At 33.1% G+C, this 17746-nt stretch overlaps 1 protein-coding gene and 2 long non-coding RNA genes across 3 annotated transcripts in view; 1 reads left to right on the top strand and 2 right to left on the bottom strand.

Annotated features, from left to right (window-relative positions):
* The window catches only part of LOC127840318 (uncharacterized), a 41539-nt gene extending 35681 nt beyond the window's left edge, over nucleotides 1-5858 (bottom strand). The window contains exon 1 of the long non-coding RNA XR_008030523.1: nucleotides 5835-5858. This is a non-coding gene — a long non-coding RNA (uncharacterized LOC127840318). The remainder of the gene's footprint in view (nucleotides 1-5834) is intronic.
* LOC127840319 (uncharacterized) lies at nucleotides 3546-4311 on the bottom strand. Its single transcript, XR_008030524.1, has 3 exons — nucleotides 4193-4311; nucleotides 3993-4010; nucleotides 3546-3762 (listed from the first exon to the last, which is right to left on the bottom strand). It is a non-coding gene; the product is annotated as an uncharacterized LOC127840319 (long non-coding RNA).
* An 8122-nt stretch (nucleotides 5859-13980) lies between the features above and the next one.
* On the top strand, nucleotides 13981-17448 carry LOC127842936 (multiple epidermal growth factor-like domains protein 10). The gene is made up of 3 exons (XM_052372737.1): nucleotides 13981-14179; nucleotides 15245-15448; nucleotides 17038-17448. The coding sequence occupies exons 2-3, from the start codon at nucleotides 15250-15252 to the stop codon at nucleotides 17274-17276; spliced, it is 438 nt and encodes a 145-aa protein (XP_052228697.1). The 5' UTR covers nucleotides 13981-14179; nucleotides 15245-15249; the 3' UTR covers nucleotides 17277-17448.
* The last annotated feature ends 298 nt before the right edge of the window (nucleotides 17449-17746 follow it).

The following is a 17746-nucleotide window of genomic DNA, read 5'->3' as shown; positions in this document are numbered from 1 at the left end:
ATGGTTTAATGTTACTCTAATGGTATTTAATATATTACTAAAATAGCACAGTTATACATGTATGTCATATATATTTACTATCACACACTTTCAGCATAGACTGGTAATTAGATATATTATAGAAACAAGTTCACAACTTTGGGAAACTAAGTATATAAAATGAAATAGAATAGTGTAAAAACCTAGGATTGCCGATGAAAGCCCGAAAGCTTATTTCCAATGGGGTCCAGTTTAGGTTATACTTAATTTAATATAATCCTATATGAACGTTACACATAATGAACAATACGTCCCTGATAATTATTGAGTATATATTAATTTTGTAAGTTGTTACAATCATTCTATAATATCTTATATTTGCCATGATGACTCGATCACAAATATTCTAATTAATACAATTACGGTGTTTAGCTAAGCACACTAGATGGTTCTTAATAGATTATTTAAACATATGTTTATTATCAATTTTTCTTTATTGTATCACTAATTGTATCACTGCAATCACTAATTGCACTGTAGCAAAAGGAAACATTTCCTTTACCATAGAATTTTGGCACTCTAAAATTTTATGTATTTGCCCTTGTTGCATATGAATGAGTATCTTTAACATAGATAAACATTTCTTTCAAGTACGATGGACACTTGTCTTTAACAATATCAAATACATGGCTCAGTCTTAATTGCTTATTTCTATTCTCAACCTTTAGCAATGGCATATCTTACAAGTTACATTGATCAATACTTTCTCTAGGAGCCATTCCGTAAATAATTGTAATAATTTTATTTTACATAACTGTAATTTGTCTTTTAGACTTGTATTTAAACTTGGATACCATGAGGAACAAGCATAATCAATGTGACACTGAATCAAAGCAGAACTTAAGTATTTTCTAGGTCTTGTGTCTAAAGACTTGGCATTTCTATGCATAAATTTAAGACGAGAGTTTACTCTATTAATATTGTTGTTTACACTATTTTCACCAGATAATGTGTCATCAATACTAACACCCAGATATTTTGAAGAAGTCGTGGGTTCGATTGTATGCGTTATCTACCCTTTAGTAACCAATCAAATCTTCACCTTCAAAACTATTTGGAATTATATACAGCAAAACCAGTCCCATATTTAAACTAATACAATTCTAGATTTTGGCGAGAATAAGCCGGGAGCAGGCATTAAACGCGAGTCGCTGAAATTGCAAGTGCCATACAGCACAAACACGTGTGTTAATGGTTAAAGAAAATGTTGGTATTCTGTTGTAAAACAAACTACACATTTTCGGAAGCAAAACGTCAAGGTTGTATGTGCACTCATATTTGTTTCAGCAAAGGCATTCAAATCATGTTGCAAATATAATTTTCGGACGCTTTTACTCCTGATAAACAAAATACATGTACTACACGAGAATCGTTTATTTGTAGTTTAACATTAATAATTGTATTTGTACAATAAAATTCGGCAAGTCTTTGAGGATTACATATTCAATACGCATATGATTATACTTGCATTATGTGTGTCTTAAGTCATATACGCTAATTAACATGTACAGGTGCCATATAATTACGAGTGATCCACGTGACACACGTGGAATGTCGTCATCTAGTCAAACTCATTTGAATAACGGTATTTGAAAATATTGCGATCAACTACAAAAATACAGTCCTGATGAGCTTCACCTTTAAGGTAGGTAGGCATATTTTGCACCAGACACGTGGTCTTATTATGTTTCACTGTTGTGTCAAATTACTAACCAACCATTAATATAATGTATTTTTTTAATGCGTTTTAAGCTATTATATGTTCAAATTTAACATTATACCTGATTGTTTGACCTTGACATTTGAAGTAGAGGGACACGTTGAGCAAGTTTCACTTCGTCTTATGACGATTTACAAAACAAATACAGCGGCTTCAACAATAATACACGGTCGCCACCCGGACAGACGAACGAACAGCTGGACTCACAGAACGGCTTTGCAACGTCTATACGGCACCATTCTTCAAAGGGGTCATGCAATGTATATAATGCCACATGTGTATGTTATTTTTCTTCAATAAGGGCATTAACTGGATTTATTTTTAAATAAATACATTTATGCCCTAGGAAAAAGGACCATGCATTTTTTATAATTTATATCTAATACATTCTCAAAAGAAAGAATAATGACATACTGAAATCTTAAATTCTATTTAAAAACAGATTTATATTTTATTGGGTACAATTGTATTCGTATATACTCGTAGTTTTAACACTTAAAAAAGTTGAGGGAGCACTAGATCTAATGGCGTTATCGATATGAACAAACCATTAACACCAAGTTTGGTACCGGAAACAGAACATATTGCAGACATTTTCACTTATTACGAAAAATAATTTTACTACTGTGAAAGTACTTACATTTCTGGTATGTTACATCAGATAACGATCCTCTAAGAAATGTGTTCGACTCATGAAATCTGGTTCAACATAGGCCACATTTTATGAGAATTATGTCTACGAATTCATTAGCAAAAATCATTGAAAGTATTCTCTTTACTACCACTTGGTCCTAAGTTTGCTATATTTGTTTTTGAACAACACAGAATGTTGGATAACGTGCATCAACATGCTATTACTGCAGTTTTTAATCATAACAACAGAGCTAAAGGCACACTGGCTTATTTTTCAGTAAGCTTGCGAAAATGCAGTACCATTATTAAAGCATGTGCTTATATTATCATAGTAATCAATATTAGCATAGTGAGTTGTGCATTAAAATGACTATAATTACGAAACGGGTTTGTGTTTATTGATTTTTTATAAATTATGCCGGGTCTGTACTCAGTAGATGTAAAAAAGGTGGTGTATGGATGGTAAAGTTTATTAATAAACGGGCAACTTATCGAAATGTATACTTTTCACAAAAAATGATTTGTTATAATTTGTGTGTATATTATTAGAAGTGATAAATAGAAAGAGACAATATCCAAATTCTAAGCATGTGTTAAACGCTTCTCAGATAATTATTTAATTTGTGTATCGTGTTAACATGAGATCGTTCTTACCGTCACAGCATTATTTTTCATAACTGTTCTGTTTTTATTTCCAGTGAAGACGTACATTTATTTGAATTTTTTTTTTAAGAATTAACGATTTTTATGCCCGGATCGAATGATCAGAGGTATATTATTTTTGGCCTGTCGTCTGTCATTGTGCGTGTCTGTCTGTCTGTCTGTCCAAAAACTTTAACCTTGGTCATATATTGAATGTAGCAACTTGATAGTTGGCATGCACGTGTATCTCATGGAGCTGCACATATTGAGTGGTGAAAGGTCAAAGGCAAGGCCATCCTTTAAGGTCAAAGGTCTAATATATGGCTCCAAAGCGGCGCAGTAGGGGGCATTGTGTTTCACAAACACAGCTTTTGTTTAAATTTTACATTCGTCTGTAAAATACTATAATTTACTTAACACGAGGTGATATACCACATTTATGACATACATAAAGGTACTCGTTGCATAATGGTTTTTATTTAGTTTTGTCAAAAACCCAAACTTTTTCGGGTGTGTTGATCTTATTTCGTTCCATTTCATCTGTACTTAGTTCACGGAATTCCATTGCGAGCCCACGTAATTGCCTAACCCGTCCACGCCGTTCCATTGCGAGCCCACGTTATTCCATCCACCGCCGCCAACATTATTCTTTTGGGATCCAACGTGATTCCAAAGCCCGCTCACGTAATTACCTTGCGAATCGACGTTATTCCCGTACCAGCCGCCCCCTTAAATAATAATACAAACGTTATTCTGGCTTAATTTTTATTTAGTATTAATGTTAATAAATTAAAGAACTGAGATAAAGCTAGTGTAATTTATGTAAAGCTGTATTGCCAACTTGATTATATGCAACTATTAAACATTACAAGTGGTAATATAATATAATGCAATGTATCTCTAATTGAAATAAAGATTAAATAACACCATACAATGTAAGAATCACTTATACACTTACACGGTCCATAATTGGAACCTACAAAAATAAATGGCTTGGTTTAATTAGGAATCAATAATGCTTAATAAGAGCAAACAGATTGAATAAGATTTCACTTTGTTTGAGTTATTTAGCAAATATCGTTATTGCGAATTCAATGAAATATAGAAACAATAGTGTTAATGAGTGTAACAATTTGTATTTGAAACATGTTCTCTTACCTGGATAACTAGGATAACTAGGATAACTAGGATAACTAGAATACGAGTTCCAGTAAGGTCTACTTAACGCTGCGCCGAAGCAGGACACAAGAAGCACAAGTGTTGCAGTTGAGCACATCGTATTACCTATAGTGACATGTATACTATGTAATAGCATGGTTGTCTCCTAACGGACTTTGACTTAACTGACTTTCAATCTTAGCTCAAACCATAACGATCTATCCTTGATTGTGTCATTTTTCTTCAATTTTTAGAGTTTAAAAGAGCCACGCAAAACGCAAAGTAATTCGTATTATATTCACTTTTTTAAATTTAAGATTGTCGAATTGTGTACTATGAAATAAGTAACAATACAATAAGCGTCAAACACCGTTGACTTGAAGAATTTTCGAACCGAACCAGCTTTTTTGAAAACATCATGCCGTAGTTCGTTAATTTACTCAGTTAAAATGTATTTTTCAGTTTTGTGTATAAATACGATTTTACTGGATGGTAAGAATTAATTATCTGGTTTATATAAAGAGTTTAGACAGTATTCCGCCCATTCTCCAAAGTTCCTAGTTAGTGATATTACAAATAGTGTGTAGACATCTGTAGATTTTAATTTTACTGTCAGAATAATCTCTTGCGTAACAGTCAAATAAGTATTCTACAAAGTCTCCATGGCGAGTCACATAGTTTATTGACCAGATACGTGGCCCAGTGTTTTATTAAAGCCGATGTGCCATATCTAACTACAGGCACGGGTATATTCGTATCAATTGTCGAATATAACAGACGCATATTCATAAAGAAATGATGATCCCACAACTGTTTAAGCGCAATGATAACGATTAAATGACATCCGTTACCCATGACATTAAAATATTATCTTCAACAACTAAATAATACGAATATGTGTGGTGACTATTTTAGACGAGAAGCACCGTATCATATGTGACAAACTTTAGAAACAAGCGCATGTAAATATTAAACAAGTAAGAACAATACAGTTCTTCAACAAATAATATGTGAAGGTCTGTTCTCTTTAACGTAATGCAACATGTTTAACCCATCTATGCATAGCGTGTAGAAAAAAGGCCTTGGCAAACAACGAAGACCCAGATGAAACGCCGCATGATGCGGCGTCTCATCAGGATCTGCGCTGTTTGCTTAATGGAATTTCTGTAAGATATATTCTAAATAAAGAAATAAATAAACTAGACATCCCTAATTTTGGAAATAAATTGATCCAATCAAGAAAGATGGGACTGTCCACTAGGCATAAATGGGTTAACATAGCACATAATGAAACAGACGAAATATAAAAGATCGATCCGATATTTAGGTTTCTTGTAAAAAGCACTTATTCGTTTTCTCTGACAAACTTCGATATTGTGTTGCGGACCTGCACATGCTAATTTTATGAGATAGTTTGCTTTACATCTGGCTAATATCAATTAAAAAAACTTGTAAAGGGCATCAATTATAATTGACGAAAGTATTTGACTTGTAGCAGTAACTCTAGAACACAATAAACCTTCGTTAAATTCGAAACTGCATCTTAAAAAAAATAGTATAAATTATTATATATTAAATGATAATTAAGCAAACTTACAAACAAAAATAACAATTTATGAAAATTTATTAATCAAATACTAACCTTGGTCGTTGCTCTGAAGATCTGAAAACTCGATAAAAAAGCAAGAATGCAGACGTTTATATACCCGACGGTTGTGAGATTAGGTATATTTTTGAACAATAAATGTGATTGTAAGTTCTGATAATCTACGTCTAACATGCGCATGTTAAATGTACCATGAAGTATTTACACGTAATTAGAAACATATGTGGTTGTATCATAAGTCCCAGATTATTTCTTAACACGTATACTTATATTGTAGCCATGCTCATTAAATTAAGTAGCATTATTATTATCAAAGTACAGGTATTTCATATATATCGTGCTGTTTTTTTGTTCGGGATTGGCCAGTGATGACTAAGTAAACTATTCGTTTAAAATAATTTAGATACAGGAATATTGAAAACGTATAGGCACAAACGATGGATCTCGATCTAGTGTCATATTGATGATCACAAAACCATGTGTAACACGGGCTTAATGCTCGAAGCTTTTGCGATCAAAATTGTTGCGTATATTAAAAATTAAACGTTTATGATATGAACCGTTATACTTGTAATCAATGTTCATTTTTCCAATGTTTGAGTATGGTTTTCTTTACACGCGAGCTTCAATTATTAGTCCATGTATGTGTATGATAATTGGCAAGTTTATTGATCAAAGGTGTTCTAATAATCTAAATGATGTTTTATTGGAATGGCATTTGAACTTGATTGCATAATTGTCCGTTTTACCCATTTATGCCTAGCGTCCTGAAAAAAGGCCTTGGCAAACAGCGGAGACCCAGATGAGACGCCGCATGATGCGGCGTCGCATCAGGGTCTACACTGTTTGCTTAAAGAAATTCGGTACGAAATATTATAAAAATAGAAATAAATATACCAGACATCCCTAATTTTGGAAATAACTTGATAAAATTTATAAGAATTGGAGAGTCAACTAGGCATAAATGGATTAATAATTCATTTTTTTAAATTCGTTATGAGTTTAATTGATGACGACCCTTGCGAGAGTTGTGTTGACGGCACTCCATATAACGACACAATTAACACACAATCACACTTTAAACAGATTTGGTTCAAACCTATTTTATTCCACGAATACAAATGTATGCGCAAAAAGGATAAAGTTAAATCTAATTCAAACGACATGCAAACATTATGAGATTTTCTTGCAAAATATTATTTTCGAAAGATGGTTTTTGAAACCATTTTGTTTATTTTGTATGGAACAAAGTGCAGTCAAATAATTCACATAATATTTAAAATGTTGTTGTTTATATCATTTTTATAGTATTTAAGTGAATTTAAATAGCATTTACCGATGTGCACTATCATTAAATGCCGGTATTTACTGTCTTCAAGAATCGATGTCTTAAAATGTGAATAGTTTATGTTTAATGGCATTGCAAAACGGTTTACATCCAACAAGTTTGACTACTATGTTTTAAATTTAAAAAACATGCAATTGTACCGATTATTACAAGCATACAAAGGATTTATGAGTTCATTATATAGTTAAAATAGCAGAGGACAAACCCATCTAAAATATATTCCACTGATACAAGTGAAGGCCTCTGATCTAACAGTACACAGAAATCATGGATGGACAACAAAGTGCATTGAGGTGATGCTTACAGGGCGTTGCTTTTAACCCTTTCAGTGCGGGAACCGAATTTTGAAGGCCTTTGCAAACAGTTTGGATCCAGATGAGACGCCACAGTACGTGGCGTCTCATCAGGATCCAAACTGTTTGCTATTCTGATAATATTCTTTGAAAAACATCGAAAAAAAATGCTAATTTTAGAAATTCAGCTGACGACATTTTAGCAGACGACAAATTTCCCAGCATGCAAAGGGTTAAATCCATTACCAGAACTTACATATATCACACTCCGTGGAAGGTGTCGTCTTTTGAGATGGATGGACAACAAAGTGCATTAAGATGATGCTTGCAGTGCGTTTTTGTTTTTAATCCATTACCAGAACAGCACACTCCGTGGAAGGTATCGTCTTTTGAGATGGATGGACAACAACGTGCATTGATGCTTACAGTGCGTTTTTTTAAAAAACCAATTACCAGAACTTACATACATCACAATCCGTGGGAGGTATCGTCTTTTGAGATGGATGGACATCAAAGTGCATTGAGGTGATGCTTACAGTGCGTTTTTTTTTAAAACCAATTACCAGAACTTACATATATCACAATCCGTGGAAGGTATCGTCTTTTGAGATCGATTTTAAAAACATTGAATACTTCTGAGGAAATAATTGTACCTTTACACATCGCACTTCATATAAATCAAATTTTCTATTAACTGGAATCCTCTGAAACCCGAACTGATACCGCCGTGTCCATTTGATATGATATACACGTATTGTGCAAAATCCATCGGTATCACTTATTTTCGGATGCCTAACACCTAGAGCGTCGCATTTTATCCCAGTAAAAAATTAAACCACACATTGTGGAAATGTTGCGAAATAACTGGTTTTGATTGTGTTCTGATCTCAATGAAGGGCGCATGCACACGTTATAAGATATTTGGGTAAAATACTTGTTAAACACTATGTTACTCTAGATAAGAATGCCGAATACATAGTAAATAATGGGTAATTATAATTAAGCGATTGATTACAAAAAAACATAAAGGTAGTAAAACGATTGTGTTTTATTGTAAAAGTATATTTCGTTTTTAATTACTACACAATACATAATGTGTATACATTTTTCGATGCTTATACCCTCATAGCATGTCATATTTGATTAAATCTTCATCAAAACTAATTACGTGCATTGCTATTCCTGTTGATTAAATGAAACCCTTTTTGCGACGACGACAATGTTTTACTTTCTAAACTTTTGCACTTCGGGACAACACAACCAAATGCAAGCCTACATGTCGAAACCATCATTTGAACATATATGCACTCAAAAAATAGAACTAGCTCTTCTAAAGTACACACTTTGAAACTGGTCATGAGCAATTTGAATAAAACAAATTTGTTAGTAGTTAGAAGCGTCACCAATTATGGGTTTGAATATGTAATTCAAAATAATGGTTCAAGTTGCAATGTTTTTTGTGTGTTTTATTTAAATGCACTGATGACCGGAATGCAAATTTCTCGATTCGATGTATAATACATTTAACACAAACGATGCTTCTATGTTAAAGTATAAATTATTGATGATTAGTGTCAGTTGTGAAATGTCCGTTGCTGACATTGTGCTTGCGTTCATAAAATAATAACAGTATGGTACTGCTCTTACTAGATAGTTGTAAATAATGTAAATGTATTGACCTTATATTTAAACATATGTTGATTATATCACACTTAGAACGGATGCCTTTGTAAGTCTTTGATATTGCGCATGGACCGTTCCAGGCAATGGCCCAGTTTTATGATATCCCCTTTAATGTTGTATGGTCTTTGTCGTTTATAATGTATGTCACGTAAAGTCTTTTTGTGTTTCCAGTAATAAAGTTGTGTTTTTATTGTTAAGCGACCGTCTCTAATGGTGATGTATATATATTATCACTATGTTTTTACTGTTAACATTGTTTACGAATGAAATTGTGTTACTTAAGAGATCAACTCCGTGTTTGACATTTTCGCCTATATTAACAGAACATACTTTGGTAATTTAACATTTTGCTTCACATTGTCAGTCATTGAATATCGCATCGCGTATTATTTCCCCACAGATGGTGTCAGATCAAGAATTTATAGCAAGTTGCGTCGATTCTTGTGTATATCGGAATGACAGGACTTTATGTTTGAAAGCCTCATATAATTTATTATCTCCATTAGCGTGATAGGTATGAGAAAGATTGGTAAACAATTGAAAACTTTGAATAACAGATTTTCAGTACTAGAAGCCTATGACTCCGCTTTGGCGTTGTGTAAGATTCGTATTATTCAACACCAATACGCAATCTGTGTAAAGTGCGTATATGTCTGTTATGAATCTATAAATATCACATGTTAATATCATTCATTCTTGGGTAAATGATAACCACTATTAAAAATTCAACAGGTAAACGGTGGAAATAAAAGCATATTTGCTTTGGTCGTTGACAGCAAATCGAATGAGGGGCAACCCAAGTGTACACATAACATGATTATTGACTCAATTTTGTTAAAACAATATCAGTATGCATAGATTGCCAAACTAACAAACATCATAATATGTGAACTTCATAACGATACCATAACACATAGTATGTACAATTTGAAGAGTTCAAGGATATCAACAGCTGATGCTTTGTCGTACTTACAGCTGACATGATGCCGCACTCAAACATAAATCAATTACAAAATAGACATTCCAATCAATTACAGAGCATTTCACATGGTCATCTGTATCAATGTCAAACGCTTTAGACTGCAGATTGGACGTTTATAACAGTTGTCTTGTGTAGTCAAGCGTCGTCGTTTGTTAACAGTATTTGCTCACCTGAGCAAAAAGATTAACTATTGTGATCACCTGATGTCCGCTACTTGTGATCATGCGGCCTGCATTTTATGGTTTGCGTTGCCTGGTGAACTTCATTTGAATATAGCTGGTTTCCTCTGTTGACGCCACATGCTTGCATGTGATCACCCCATCTTATTGATACTAGGTTATGATATTTGTCTAAACTATATCTAAGCCGACATCTGATCCGCCTTTCGTTCGTCCAAATTCTAAGTAGCAAAGTAAAATATTAAAAGCAGTAACAATGTTTACCTTGGTAATATCTTCTTATTATCTTGTTTCTACCTCTAAGTTCAAAGTGATCCGCATAGGTTAAATGCCAAACTTCGACACAAACCAGCTTGAACATTCCTCTGTCCGCAAAACCTTTTAAACTTATTGCTGGGGTTTGATATACCCGGACACAAGTGTATCCCATTATAAGGCATCACTTGCGTTTAATACGTAAATAATGTACGTATATGATGAACGGCTATGTACATCAAGGTCACACTTAAGAGTTCAAAATATTAAATGTTACCTATATGAACTGTATTGCTTTCAGTAACCTTCCTGTTATGAGATAACTTACCACAAACGAAAACCATGAGGAGACGACATTTCTGTTGTAATATTCATCCTCTTACCACTAAGATTATGGTCTCATTTATTGGTACAATGTTTAATATGGTCATACAAAAGCTTGACTATTTTGTTTTAGCCATACGTTTAACAAATAATCTAAGATTTTGATTTGGTGAATATGCCATGAATCATAGAACGACCTGTCGCGGGTTGCACTCGTCTCACTTACTGACATTTCAAGATACCATTTCATTAACAAGAATTGGCTATTTAACCGCTTTTTCGGGCTGTAACTTTGCAATTCATCATGAAATTATATAATATATTGTCCTTGATGATAACCATGCGGACTGCGGACTGCGGACTGCGGACTGGACTGATATTGTAAAACAGCTTATACAGGATGTTACTTTTGTAATGATCATTACAATTATAATGAAACCATATATGACGGTTATGAGTAGACAACATGTCGCATGTATCACCTGTCTAATAACCTCAAATGTAAAAAAATCTCTGGGATTCTCACTTCAAATCCCCTGAAGTAAAATTTGCTGGTCATATTGTCGTTTACGCATTCGATCTCCCTATCAAGACGCCATTGTCTGTCCTTATATAGCTGTTTATGTCTTTGTTTGTCGCGTTTAGTTTCAGTGCATTTGAAAATGTCATGTTCAAGTTCGTACACTTCTTTGAATAGGGCGTCGAGAGTATTTTCTCCACCACGTTTTTAATGTATTTCGAAATGATTTTTAAATGTAGAATTGTATTTGATAAAGTCATCGTAGCTAATTTGTTAATGTCTATACAGTGAGGGGGAATCGATTCATACATTGGTCGCTAATCGGATTATCGTTCTTTTCATACATATTTTGACTCATGCCGTCAAAAAGCATGTTTAATTTACGTTCGATTTGACAAAAGATTACAGAATCAATCATTTGGTTTTATAGAAAACTTCACACATAAGTCCTTTATTCAAATGTTTTAAATACGCTAATGTTAGAATGCCGGGTAAATACGTAATCCACAACCGCCTTGCCCTTTGTTGAGATAGATCTATAGAAGTCATTTGCTGGCGTAATTCGTCCATTTATTTAGGTTTATTTTCAATCAATCGCTTTTTTAGGGGGTATGTTGTCTACGTTAATAATCGTGTCGTTTTAGTCCGAGATTCTACATTTAATGTATCCACAAAACAGATGGCAATATGCATTATAATGCAGATATACAAGGCTTTAAAGGTGGTCAACAAATTCATTAATATGTTGGCCCCGCTCTGAAACTTCCGGTGGTACATAACACACATGTAGGATGGTTTCAGTAGAATATAATGTATCTATAAGTTTTTAACTGAGGACACTTTCAAACGACTTGTCTAAACATGTCACATAGCAATCATTCATAAAGGAATCTTCTATGAGTATAGCAGCACCACCCGAATCACATGTGGCTTTTTGCTTCATTGATTCTCGGTAAAATAAGTAAGGAGTGTAATTTTCTAAATGAAGTGCTTAATTTGTTCTTAGTTTTGTTTCCGTTCGGCATATTCAATCTGAATTCAATCTGTACAGTTTTTCGTTTCTCGGTTAGCAGTTTCTGTTTGTCCATCCGTTAATGTTCCATGTCAGAATATAGCTGGGATTCTTCCTAGTCACTTCGTTCGATCCTTGACGTTTGGCCCGTGTTTTCATATTGTGCTGGTATCGGTCCCATGTAGTGCTAAGAACATTATTGATTTTAGTGGGCCACCCTGGAGTCTCATTTAGAATATGAACATGTTCAATACTTTTGCATATTGCATATTCCTAATATGCGTATGCATTGCATAAAGAAGATGGATTTTTTTAGCAAGCACACATGTTTATGACAAACGGTTAAAGCAAAAAAGATTAAAAACAAGGGACTTTACTTTTTTTTACTATTTCTTTACTTTTACAGAACATGTTTCTATCAAACGTTGCTATATTATGGAGTTTGATTGGGATAAGCACAGCCAGTACTTGTATAGGTTTTTTGAACAGGTCAGCATCCTATACTGCATTTGTTTTAGAACTTTTATAATATTTTTGCCACTTCGTGCACGCCATCTGTTCTGGTGGAAGAGACTTGAACAATATTTATCTTTTGCTGATGTTACATTGTATAGTATAATAATGTACGTTATATAATGATTGGAGAAACGTCTATACTAAATGGATTCAAATGGTACATAAAAGTATCACATGTTGAACGTAAACCGCTGAAACTTTTTATGCGTTGCTTAATAGCTCTATTTTATTATTATTTAACTTCGGAGTACTCTACATGTAAGACAAGTAATTATCTGCACACTCAGATTTATTACTCGAATCCCAGTATCTAAAATTGTATCTGAATTTGTGAAATAAGATAACACGAAAACCGTCAGCAAATCTTCGTATTGGTTCTTAATCGTATAAAGAATTAACGTATAACACGACGGTGTGTGCAATAAGAAAAATATTTTCGACAATTTTCCCGATGTAATAGCTTTTCGAAATAGCATTATAAAAAAATATTTTTGACAAACTTTCAAAAGTGATTGAAAAATTCATTGTAATCAAATTTTATAATTGATATCAACACTTATGTACATTTTGCCAATAATATTGTTAGTTATCTTAAACATAAAATATATCGACGCACATGAACAAAATGAGATATTTGCCCCCGATAAAGTGTGGAAAAATGAATGTGAATAATATATTTAAAAATGTAGATAACATTTCGGAAGTATTCCAAGTATAAATCACGGGAAGTATTCATCTTGGACTGTTAATAGCGAAATGCAAACATTAAGCTTCCGAAGGATCCATCCTTGCTTCTGTATTTGAACTTCAATTCACTAGTCTTTAATACATGAATGTGTGATTACGACGGCGATTCTCTTCTGGTGAAGTCCATACAATTTCAATATTCACTTGTTTGATAGCATACACAAATATGTTTCGTTCACAAAAATGTTCACAGTTATTTGCCAAAACTATACTGAATTCGAAAGTAAACACACGTATATCCTCAATGTTAACTGATATTAGATTTTCTGAAAATAGAGAGATTATCTCTTCATACTTGATTACGTATATGCTGCAAATAATTGCATTATACGCATAGTTCCAAATTAGCGTTAGAGCTTTCACGGTGAAATTCATTTGCACAAACTGGAAATAGATTAATATAGCCTTTAAACCGATAATAACCAACTTTAGCGTTACATATCATTCGTTTAAGGTATATAAACGCCTGCATTTTCGCTTTTCTAGTATCAGAAGCTCAGATTCTTAAGAACATATACTAAGGTAAGTCTTTATTTTAACTTTTTGTTAACATATGTACGATACTGTTGTATTATCATAGTGTGTTGCCGACTAACCGACAAGAAGGAGTAGAGGTGCGAACGAGCGAAGCAAGTGGGATTTGATATCAAGCATACCTTCAGTACTTACCGATGGTTATTCAACAGCAAAGTATGATATAAACTATATAACTTGGTATTTTGATTCTCGCACGATCTTTTGTGAGTAATCTTTGGTGTATTGAATGTTCATTAAGGTGGAAACAAATCGAAATTCTCAAAAATATATTGAGTGTTATTCATTTTCGATAATATCGAAACTTGCCCTACTACACCAATACTCATTTATAACATTTAAGCCGGAGAAAACGAATTTTCTTTTATGAACATTTGTGATATATTATTTAACATACTTTATTTATTGTCTACCTTTTCTTTGACTGACAAATTGTATGACGCAGATTTGTTATGTACCTAGAATATTCGGACATATACATATTTTCTTTCGCTATCTAAGTATGACTAACCCTTAATATGCCTACGGGAGAACAATCTTATGGCGAGTATTATGGTATAAAGTATAAAGTATCAAGTATAAAGTATTAAATATATAGTAAAAAGTATATAGTATATAGAAAAAGTATACAGTATTTAGTATATATTATATAATATATAGTATATAGTGCATACGGAATAGTGTATAGTGTATAGTATATTGTATAAAATATTTAGTAAATAATATATATTATATAGAATATAGTGAATAGTATATAGTATATAATATATAGTATATAATATATAGTACATAGTGTATGGTGTATAGTATTTAGTATATAACATATAGTTTATAGTACATTGTACATAGTTTATAGTATATAGTTCATAATATAAAGTCTAGAGTATATAGTATATAGTAGAGTATTGTTTTAATGAAATAAAAACGATACAAAATAATAATCACTTTTCAAGCAATCATATTGTGTTGAACTTAGAATTGTCTTCATTTTAAGGTTAAATCTTTGGAAGATGACCACGGGACCTTAAAGGTTCAGGTACTTTGTTATTATAGGTAAAATGATGTGCTCAGAAGCCTCATTTCTGCTCCTGGTAACGTTCTGTGGAACGGTCCAATGTATTTGGTCCCCATATAGGACTGTCGAATCCCCTTCATATCCTCATCCAAGACCTTGTGACGGCGTGCATTGCCCTTATATCTACTGCACTGGTGGACAATACACACCGCCAGGAAAATGCTGTCCGCAGTGCGAAAAAGGTATTGACATGAACTTTTTTAATTATCTGTATCATAACAAATTTAGTAACGATACGACATTTAACTTTTAAAGTCGTAAGTATAGAGTTCTGTTGAATTACGTGTTCATTTGCATATTCAAACAGTTTTCCCAGGTGGTATCAATTCTTGTCTTGACGTAATTTACTATATATTATATGTGGATAAATACAGTGGAATGAAAACGAAAAGTAAGGTACTTGTAAACTCTACGTGTGTGTTATACCTTACAAGAAAAATCGTCGTTGATCTCGTCGCGAATCACTTCGACGTACACAGTGAACCACCACGTGTCCACCGCTAGGGCGGCAATGCGTTTGTTTGAGCATTGTGTCGATATCATGCGATTATACCATGCTTAAGATGCTCACCGCTTTTATACTTGATGTTTGGCAAGTTGGAACGAGTTATACTATATAAGTATAACAGATGACTGACATTTTTGATATGGCTTTTTTAATATAACCACCAATAGCGATTCCCTACCTATTATTGTTCTGAAAATCTCTGTTTTTTAACTTAAGATAAATCATACTGACGATTGACACCATTGTGTTGTCTATATTTGCATGCATTTGAATTCATATGTGATTGTAGCGACCCACATCCCAGCTTTAAGTTATTTTTTATTATTTAAGCCTCAGTAGTAAGTAAAAATCTGCCATTAATTTTCAAAAATTCTTCTTGTGCATCGTCCATAATTGATAATTATATTTTATCGCATCAATATGCGTGCAATATATATATATATATATATATATATATATATATATATATATATATATATATATATATATTTCTCCATGGTCGGGAGAACTCTTTGAACGAAGTGTAGCAAACTGATGTTTGGCTCGAAAACATTAACCGCTCGCCAATGCTGGTGGTTTAGTTTTTGCTAAGCCTTGTTAAAAATACTTATATTTATTCAACACTTACATAATAGTCTCTATTTTGCTTGGGGTCAAATTGATGTAATTTAAACGGAGTAACACTTGTTGTTTTCCATTATTACTCATTTTAGTTCTATATATACAATATGAATCCATATAACATAGTCGAACTTTGTTTTTGAATTTGATCAAAAATCGTGATTGTGGGTAAAAGTGAATGTCGCTCTGCGTTTGAAGTTTTCTCGCGAGACTGTTTTAATATAACTTTTAATACGTTTTTATATATAATAATTTCATACATGTTTATTTGATCATGTTCTCGCGTTGCTATAACAACTGACATTTCTAAGGGTAGTTTGAGAATACTTTTCAAGACGGATGAACATTAGACTAATACTAGATTTTAAATTGAAAGCGAATGCCGATACTTTTTGTTGAAATAATTGGGTTGGCATCAGACCATATTCGTTAAACGGAAACAAAGGCAACTTGCAAAATAAAAATGCAAATTAAAACATGTCTTTTGCTTGTTTTCATCCGTTCATTTAACTAAAATCTAAGTATCTATATTATTCCAATGTCCAAAGTATTTCTAGATGCATTTCGATCGGTATAATACAAACTCTTAGCGTGTATAAATATATTGTGTGGATCGTGTACACTAATTTCTATCCGCTACAGGTCCTAACAACGACATCCATTTGCCATGCAAAAATGACGATGACTGTAGGTACGTTGTGTGCGAAAACCCAGGTGAGGAAGTTGAGTGCCACGTTTCCTTTTCGAACCCAAAGAGACGCGAGTGCCATTGTCACGTACCGGGAGAATGCGACGCAGACGGCGACTGCATTGCAGACTGCGGTCAGGGAGCCAGGTGTGACGACGGGGCATGTCATGGCAATAATTGCGATCACACTTAAACAAACGTTATCAAGCAGCCACAATTTATTAAGCTTTAATTTAAGGGACATACATATTGATACATTTATAATTATTTTCTTTTACAATATTAAGCAATAAAAGAAATGACGAGCATTTAAAAATGAATTTGAGTGTGTGTGTGCAATAAATCAATAAACACAAAATTAAATAGTACGTGTTGTTCTAAATCAAAATAAGTATATGACTTAAAAGTCGTTGTATCAATGAATCAACTTTTACAATTCATTAAAATCCCGATGTATTATCATGATGGAAGACACTGGAAAGCAACAAATCCTAAGTCACACATTGAACATGGTTAATTTACCATTATTGGCTCATTTAATAACAAAAATAAATATAGTATACTACAAATACCCGGTGTACGGCATATATACTAGAGAGTACCCCTTGGTTTTTATGGATGCCTTAAAGCATATTTCAGCACCCGGGCTAGACACATGGTAGT

Source organism: Dreissena polymorpha, chromosome 8 (genome assembly GCF_020536995.1).
Source record: "Dreissena polymorpha isolate Duluth1 chromosome 8, UMN_Dpol_1.0, whole genome shotgun sequence".
In the NCBI taxonomy this organism is placed as follows: Eukaryota; Metazoa; Mollusca; class Bivalvia; order Myida; family Dreissenidae; genus Dreissena; species Dreissena polymorpha.
Note: the sequence above shows the minus strand (reverse complement) of the source record. Positions and strands in the feature narration are given on the sequence as shown.

Excerpts from the sequence above, each read along its gene's own strand:
- LOC127842936 (XM_052372737.1), top strand. The coding sequence starts at position 15,250 with ATGATGTGCTCAGAAGCCTCATTTCTGCTCCTGGTAACGTTCTGTGGA. Across the intron at positions 15,449-17,037 it reads CTGTCCGCAGTGCGAAAAAG|GTCCTAACAACGACATCCAT; the intron begins GTATTGACATGA and ends TATCCGCTACAG.